Here is an 8,412-nt window from a genome sequence, read left to right as displayed (position 1 = left end):
GTCCAACGTGCTGTAACCAGCCTACAGAAGTAAAAATGAATCAATGTTAGGTCTTCCACGGTTCCAGTTATAACTGGCTTTCAGTAGTATGTAAGGTATGACGTGAGACAAGGAAATGCCTTGTCATTTGTCTCATCTCATTGGCAAAGTATACAAGGACCTGTCACCACTCACCTGCCACATTTGTTCTGTCTCTGCAATGTCTCCATAGTTGACGAGGATGAAAGAGCGATGAACATTGTACGCTAAAACCACTTGGAAAGTGACCACCTTCAAAATACCAACATAATGCATGAAAAACCTTTCAAAGACAACACCAATTCACTAATAAACAACAATTTGGTCTTACCCTCCACCATTATGGTACGGCACACTGTCCCAGGTAGCCACAAATGCTGATGTAGCAGCAAAAGGTATGTTAGGAAGTATTGCTTAACAGCTGCAGTGACTTGTGCCAGTACAGCACTGCTTGTATCCTCTCTACAGGAGATAGTTCCACCGTCGATTGTCAAGACGAGTCCAAAGAGGAGCAATGATGTCTCTCAAGGAATCCAGAGAGGGGTTGTGGGCAGACAGCGGCTCAGTAAACGTTAGGTAGCCATTATTGTTTACCTAAAATTTAGGACCACAGTTATTACAAAGTATTTTAAAGATAATTTTGTAGGAATGAGGGTACTCAAGTAACTTGCAGCTTCAGTGGTGGGGAAATATGAAATGCTTACGAAGATCTGGTTGTGTGTGCGTCCAAAAACTTGAAAGGCTGCTGCAAGAAAATGACATCGAGCTTCCATCCTCAGCGGGGGGGTTCACTACGTCTCCATCCCCAGAAGCGAGGAAATTTGTTGGCACTAAGAAACGGATAAGTGAGAATGAATTCTCTGGTTCTGCTAAAGAAACAAGCTCACAAATGGTACAGCTTAAGCACAAGCTTCTGGTTGCATTGGCTTACAATTGGGTGAGCCATCCACGTGGAACGAGAGGCGGCCATTCACATTGATATTGCTGCTGGATGAGAGTTCTGGGGCGCTGCTCACTGGAATTGTGAAAGAATGGACAGAGTCCAACGTGCTGTAACCAGCCTACAGAAGTAAAAATGAATCAATGTTAGGTCCTCCACCGGTTCCAGTTATAACTGGCTTTCAGTAGTATGTAAGGTATGACGTGAGACAAGGGAAATGCCTTGTCATTTGTCTCATCTCATTGGCAAAGTATACAAGGACCTGTCACCACTCACCTGCCACATTTGTTCTGTCTCTGCAATGTCTCCATAGTTGACGAGGATGAAAGAGCGATGGGCATTGGAGACTAAAACCACTTGGAACGTGACCACCTTCAAAATACCAACATAATGCATGAAAAACCTTTCAAAGACAACACCAATTCACTAATAAACAACAATTTGGTCTTACCCCTCCACCATCATGGTATGGCACACTATCCCAGGTAGCCACAAATGCTGATGCAGCAACAAAAGTTATGTCAGGGTGGTATCTGTCAATAGCTGCAGTGACTTTTGCCAGTACAGCACTGCTTGTATCCTCTCTACAGGAGATAGTTCCACCACGTCGATTGTCAAGGTGAGTCCAGAGAGGAGCAATAATGTCCATTCCGGAATTCACAAGGGGAATGTAGTTGGACAGCGGCTCAGTAAACGTCAGATGGCCATTGTTGTTGATCTAAAATTTAGGACAAAACATTTGCACGTGTTGGGAGGGGAAATGTATGGTGACAAAATGAAGAGGTAGAATTAGGCACAATTCCTACTCGTTAATTCCACAAATCAACAGTCCTCTGAATTTCACATTTACAAAAGCTCGTCCATAAAGATATCAACGTCTGAGCAAATTAAATCTACTAAGTGCACTCATATAAAGAGACTTGTCGGTTCCGTCTCGAGTATATAAACCAACTCCATCTACATAAGGAAAAGAACAACTAAAATGCTTACAAAAGTCTGGTTGTGTGTGCGTCCAAAAAACTTGAAAGGCTGCTGCAATGTAATGGCTTCAGAGCTTCCATTCTCCAATCGGGGCGTCACTATTTCTCCGTTTCCAAATGGTAGGAAATTAGCTGGCACTAGGACAAATGCAAAAGACAAGGAATTCTTTAGGTTATCCCAAAAAGCATGAGCTCACAAACACTACCCTGGTTAAAAGTTTGAAAGGGGAATTCACTAAGACTTCATTGTGCTCTCTAATAGTGTTGTTCATTTTGCTGTCAGCCACTGTTTTTTTCCGACCCGATTGACTGAATAAATGATGCAAAACAGTTATGGGAGCTAGAGGTTCATAGCCAAAAAATTACAGCTGATCAGAATTTGCCCAGGGCAGTCACCCAGCTCGCAGGCTGCTTCTGAGTGTAAGGTTCTGGAGAATACGGCAGACCGGTGCAATCTGGCAGACTTTTGTGGGATTACATAGTGTGACTCACCCACTGCATCCAGCACCTGAATTGGCTTATGAAAAGACCGAAAGTGCACTCAAAGTAGCCAGGTAGAGCTGAACTGAAAATAAGAGTGAGGTTTTTGTGTCCGAGCACGATATGCTACAGTGGCTAAAACCTTTAGTGAATTCACCCCTGAGAATCTGGTTCTAAAGAAAAATACAACTCGTGGGCTTACGGTTTGGTGACCCATCAACATGGAAAGACCAGCGAGAAGTCACATTGATATTACTGCTCGACAAGAGTTCGGGGACACGTGCTGCTGGAATTGTAAACGAACTGCCAGAGTCCACAGTGTTATAACCAGCCTGTAGGAGTAAAGAAAAAAATAAAAGAAGTCATAAATAAGAAAGGAAATAAAGAAATGAATGAACGCATTAAAATAAAATAAGAAAATGAATAAAAAAGAGAGAAAGAATCCTTTCTTTTGAATTCATGAGCAATTTCTCACTATTCGTATGTTTGTATTACTTTTATTTATTTTTTTATTATTTTTGGCATTTGCACAATGTACGAGGAGCAGAACTTCACTTACCTGCCAAGGTTGTGTGGTTTCTGAAACATCTCCATAATAGATCAGGATGAAAGAGCGATGAACATTGTACGCTAAAACCACTTGGAAAGTGACCACCTTCAAAACACCAACAGACAGTATTCAACACCTTCCAAACCAACAAGACAGACCATTCATTACCAGTCAAAGATTACGGTAAGTCTTACCCCTCCACCATTATGGTACGGCACACTGTCCCAGGTAGCCACAAATGCTGATGTAGCAGCAAAAGGTATGTTAGGGAAGTATTGCTTAACAGCTGCAGTGACTTTTGCCAGTACAGCACTGCTTGTATCCTCTCTGTAGGAGATAGTTCCACCTCGTCGATTGTCAAGACGAGTCCAAAGAGGAGCAATGATGTCTCTCACGGAATCCAGAGAGGGGTTGTGGGCAGACAGCGGCTCGGTAAACGTTAGGTAGCCATTATTGTTTACCTAAAATTTAGGACCACAGTTATTACAAAGTATTTTAAAGATAATTTTGTAGGAATGAGTGGTACTCAAGTAACTTGCAGCTTCAGTGGTGGGGGAAATATGAAATGCTTACGAAGATCTGATTGTATGTGCGCCCAAAGTATCTGAAAGGCTGCTGCAAGAAAATTCTATCGGAGCTTCCATCCTCAGCGGGGGGGTTCACTACGTCTCCATCCCCAGAAGCGAGGAAATTTGTTGGCACTAAGAAACGGATAAGTGAGAATGAATTCTCTGGTTCTGCTAAAGAAACAAGCTCACAAATGGTACAGCTTAAGCACAAGCTTCTGGTTGCATTGACTTACAATTGGGTGAGCCATCCACGTGGAACGAGAGGCGGCCATTCACATTGATATTGCTGCTGGATGAGAGTTCTGGGGCGCTGCTCACTGGAATTGTGAAAGAATGGACAGAGTCCAACGTGCTGTAACCAGCCTACAGAAGTCAAAATTAATCCATGTTAGGTCTTCCACTGGTTCCAGTTATAACTGGCTTTCAGTAGTATTTAAGGTATGACGTGAGACAAGGGAAATGCCTTGTCATTTGTCTCATCTCATTGGCAAAGTATACAAGGACCTGTCACCACTCACCTGCCACATTTGTTCTGTCTCTGCAATGTCTCCATAGTTGACGAGGATGAAAGAGCGATGGACATTGGAGACTAAAACCACTTGGAACGTGACAACCTTTAAAATGCCAACAGAAAGCATGAAAAACTTTTCAAGTACAACACCAATTCACTAATAAACAACAATTTGGTCTTACCCCTCCACCATCATGGTATGGCACACTATCCCAGGTAGCCACAAATGCTGATGCAGCAACAAAAGTTATGTCAGGGTGGTATCTGTCAATAGCTGCAGTGACTTTTGCCAGTACAGCACTGCTTGTATCCTCTCTACAGGAGATAGTTCCACCACGTCGATTGTCAAGGTGAGTCCAGAGAGGAGCAATAATGTCCATTCCGGAATTCACAAGGGGAATGTAGTTGGACAGCGGCTCAGTAAACGTCAGATGGCCATTGTTGTTGATCTAAAATTTAGGACCACAGTTATTCCAAAGTACTTTAAGGATAATTTTGTAGGAATGAGGGTACTCAAGTAACTTGCAGCTTCAGTGGTGGGGAAATATGAAATGCTTACGAAGATCTGGTTGTGTGTGCGTCCAAAAACTTGAAAGGCTGCTGCAATGTAATGGCTTCAGAGCTTCCATTCTCCAATCGGGGCGTCACTATTTCTCCGTTTCCAAATGGTAGGAAATTAGCTGGCACTAGGACAAATGCAAAAGACAAGGAATTCTTTAGGTTATCCCAAAAAGCATGAGCTCACAAACACTACCCTGGTTAAAAGTTTGAAAGGGAATTCACTGAGACTTCATTGTGCTCTCTAATAGTGTTGTTCATTTTACTGTGAGCCACTGTTTTTTCCGACCCGATTGACTGAATAAATGATGCAAAACAGTTATGGGAGCTAGAGATTCATAGCCAAAAAATTACAGCTGATCAGAATTTGCCCAGGGCAGTCACCCAGCTCGCAGGCTGCTTCTGAGTGTAAGGTTCTGGAGAATACGGCAGACCGGTGCAATCTGGCAGACTTTTGTGGGATTACATAGTGTGACTCACCCACTGCATCCAGCACCTGCATTGGCTTATTAAAAGGCCGAAAGTGTGCCAGGTAGAGCTGAACTGAAAATAAGAGTGAGGTTTTTGTGTCCGAGCACGATATGCTACAGTGGCTAAAACCTTTAGTGAATTCACCCCTGAGAATCTGGTTCTAAAGAAAAATACAACTCGTGGGCTTACGGTTTGGTGACCCATCAACATGGAAAGACCAGCGAGAAGTCACATTGATATTGCTGCTGGATGAGAGTTCTGGGCGCTGCTCACTGGAATTGTGAAAGAATGGACAGAGTCCAACGTGCTGTAACCAGCCTACAGAAGTAAAATGAATCAATGTTAGGTCCTCCACGGTTCCAGTTATAACTGGCTTTCAGTAGTATGTAAGGTATGACGTGAGACAAGGAAATGCCTTGTCATTTGTCTCATCTCATTGGCAAAGTATACAAGGACCTGTCACCACTCACCTGCCACATTTGTTCTGTCTCTGCAATGTCTCCATAGTTGACGAGGATGAAAGAGCGATGAACATTGTACGCTAAAACCACTTGGAAAGTGACCACCTTCAAAACACCAACAGACAGTATTCAACACCTTCCAAACCAACAAGACAGACCATTCATTACCAGTCAAAGATTACGGTAAGTCTTACCCTCCACCATTATGGTACGGCACACTGTCCCAGGTAGCCACAAATGCTGATGCAGCAACAAAAGTTATGTCAGGGTGGTATCTGTCAATAGCTGCAGTGACTTTTGCCAGTACAGCACTGCTTGTATCCTCTCTACAGGAGATAGTTCCACCACGTCGATTGTCAAGGTGAGTCCAGAGAGGAGCAATAATGTCCATTCCGGAATTCACAAGGGGAATGTAGTTGGACAGCGGCTCAGTAAACGTCAGATGGCCATTGTTGTTGATCTAAAATTTAGGACAAAACATTTGCACGTGTTGGGAGGGGAAATGTATGGTGACAAAATGAAGAGGTAGAATTAGGCACAATTCCTACTCGTTAATTCCACAAATCAACAGTCCTCTGAATTTCACATTTACAAAAGCTCGTCCATAAAGATATCAACGTCTGAGCAAATTAAATCTACTAAGTGCACTCATATAAAGAGACTTGTCGGTTCCGTCTCGAGTATATAAACCAACTCCATCTACATAAGGAAAAGAACAACTAAAATGCTTACAAAAGTCTGGTTGTGTGTGCGTCCAAAAAACTTGAACGGCTGCTGCAATGTAATAGCTTCAGAGCTTCCATTCTCCAATCGGGGCGTCACTATTTCTCCGTTTCCAAATGGTAGGAAATTAGCTGGCACTAGGACAAATGCAAAAGACAAGGAATTCTTTAGGTTATCCCAAAAAGCATGAGCTCACAAACACTACCCTGGTTAAAAGTTTGAAAGGGGAATTCACTAAGACTTCATTGTGCTCTCTAATAGTGTTGTTCATTTTGCTGTCAGCCACTGTTTTTTTCCGACCCGATTGACTGAATAAATGATGCAAAACAGTTATGGGAGCTAGAGTGTCATGGCCACACAATTACAGCTGATCAGAATTTGCCCAGGGCAGTCACCCAGCTCGCAGGCTGCTTCTGAGTGTAAGGTTCTGGAGAATACGGCAGACCGGTGCAATCTGGCAGACTTTTGTGGGATTACATAGTGTGACTCACCCACTGCATCCAGCACCTGAATTGGCTTATGAAAAGACCGAAAGTGCACTCAAAGACAATGTGCCAGGTAGAGCTGAACTGAAAATAAGAGTGAGGTTTTTGTGTCCGAGCACGATATGCTACAGTGGCTAAAACCTTTAGTGAATTCACCCCTGAGAATCTGGTTCTAAAGAAAAATACAACTCGTGGGCTTACGGTTTGGTGACCCATCAACATGGAAAGACCAGCGAGAAGTCACATTGATATTACTGCTCGACAAGAGTTCGGGGACACGTGCTGCTGGAATTGTAAACGAACTGCCAGAGTCCACAGTGTTATAACCAGCCTGTAGGAGTAAAGAAAAAAATAAAAGAAGTCATAAATAAGAAAGGAAATAAAGAAATGAATGAATGAACGCATTAAAATAAAATAAAAAAATTTATAAAAAAGAGAGAAAGAATCCTTTCTTTTGAATTCATGAGCAATTTCTCACTATTCGTATGTTTGTATTACTTTTATTTATTTTTTTATTATTTTTGTCATTTGCACAATGTACGAGGAGCAGAACTTCACTTACCTGCCAAGGTTGTGTGGTTTCTGAAACATCTCCATAATAGATCAGGATGAAAGAGCGATGAACATTGTACGCTAAAACCACTTGGAAAGTGACCACCTTCAAAACACCAACAGACAGTATTCAACACCTTCCAAACCAACAAGACAGACCATTCATTACCAGTCAAAGATTACGGTAAGTCTTACCCCTCCACCATTATGGTACGGCACACTGTCCCAGGTAGCTACAAAAGCTGATGTAGCAGCAAAAGGTATGTTAGGGAAGTATTGCTTAACAGCTGCAGTGACTTGTGCCAGTACAGCACTGCTTGTATCCTCTCTGTAGGAGATAGTTCCACCTCGTCGATTGTCAAGACGAGTCCAAAGAGGAGCAATGATGTCTCTCACGGAATCCAGAGAGGGGTTGTGGGCAGACAGCGGCTCGGTAAACGTTAGGTAGCCATTGTTGTTTACCTAAAATTTAGGACCACAGTTATTACAAAGTATTTTAAAGATAATTTTGTAGGAATGAGTGGTACTCAAGTAACTTGCAGCTTCAGTGGTGGGGGAAATATGAAATGCTTACGAAGATCTGATTGTATGTGCGCCCAAAGTATTTGAAAGGCTGCTGCAAGAAAATTCTATCGGAGCTTCCATCCTCAGTGGGGGGGTTCATTATGTCTTCATCCCCAGAAGCGAGGAAATTTGTTGGCACTAAGAAAAGGATAAGTGAGAATGAACTCTCTGGTTCTGCTAAAGAAACAAGCTCACAAATGGTAGAGCTTAAGCACGAGCTTCTAGTTGCATTGGCTTACAGTTGGGTGAGCCATCCACGTGGAAAGAGAGGCGGCCATTCACATTGATATTGCTGCTGGATGAGAGTTCTGGGGCGCTGCTCACTGGAATTGTGAAAGAATGGACAGAGTCCAATGTGCTGTAACCAGCCTGCAAAAGTAAAAATGAATTCATGTTAGGTCCTCCACCGGTTCCAGGTATAACTGGGTTTCAGTATAAACGGTATGACGTGAAGCAAGGGAAATGCTTTGTCATTTGTCTCATTGAAAAAGTCTACAAGGACCTGTCATCACTCACCTGCCATATTTGTTCGGTCTCTGCAATGTCCCCA

General features: G+C 42.8%; 1 protein-coding gene and 2 long non-coding RNA genes across 3 annotated transcripts; all 3 read right to left on the bottom strand.

Annotated features, from left to right (window-relative positions):
• Positions 1-792: 792 nt before the first annotated feature.
• Positions 793-1,326, bottom strand: LOC131531521 (uncharacterized). Its single transcript, XR_009268710.1, has 3 exons — positions 1,235-1,326; positions 950-1,079; positions 793-848 (listed from the first exon to the last, which is right to left on the bottom strand). It is a non-coding gene; the product is annotated as an uncharacterized LOC131531521 (long non-coding RNA).
• A 38-nt stretch (positions 1,327-1,364) lies between these two features.
• On the bottom strand, positions 1,365-5,929 carry LOC131531570 (uncharacterized). The gene is made up of 11 exons (XM_058762404.1): positions 5,756-5,929; positions 5,548-5,643; positions 4,231-4,497; positions 4,056-4,151; positions 3,771-3,900; positions 3,542-3,669; positions 3,163-3,429; positions 2,978-3,073; positions 2,621-2,750; positions 1,949-2,076; positions 1,365-1,676 (listed from the first exon to the last, which is right to left on the bottom strand). Exons 1-11 carry the CDS (start codon positions 5,927-5,929, stop codon positions 1,365-1,367), a joined length of 1,824 nt encoding a protein of 607 aa, XP_058618387.1.
• A 345-nt stretch (positions 5,930-6,274) lies between these two features.
• Positions 6,275-7,619, bottom strand: LOC131531522 (uncharacterized). The gene is made up of 3 exons (XR_009268711.1): positions 7,309-7,619; positions 6,948-7,077; positions 6,275-6,398 (listed from the first exon to the last, which is right to left on the bottom strand). It is a non-coding gene; the product is annotated as an uncharacterized LOC131531522 (long non-coding RNA).
• Between the last annotated feature and the right edge of the window lie 793 nt (positions 7,620-8,412).

The sequence above is a fragment of the Onychostoma macrolepis genome, chromosome 23 (assembly GCF_012432095.1).
Source record: "Onychostoma macrolepis isolate SWU-2019 chromosome 23, ASM1243209v1, whole genome shotgun sequence".
In the NCBI taxonomy this organism is placed as follows: Eukaryota; Metazoa; Chordata; class Actinopteri; order Cypriniformes; family Cyprinidae; genus Onychostoma; species Onychostoma macrolepis.
This window is presented reverse-complemented; position numbering and strand designations above follow the sequence as displayed.

What these genes read in the sequence shown, in the direction of transcription:
- LOC131531570 (XM_058762404.1), bottom strand. Translation starts at nt 5,929, where the DNA reads ATGGACATTATTGCTCCTCTCTGGACTCACCTTGACAATCGACGTGGT. An exon ending in AGACAGAACAAATGTGGCAG is followed by an intron (nt 4,498 to 5,547) that starts GTGAGTGGTGAC and finishes CCTAAATTTTAG; the next exon opens with ATCAACAACAATGGCCATCT. An exon ending in CATACCATGATGGTGGAGGG is followed by an intron (nt 4,152 to 4,230) that starts GTAAGACCAAAT and finishes GGCATTTTAAAG; the next exon opens with GTTGTCACGTTCCAAGTGGT.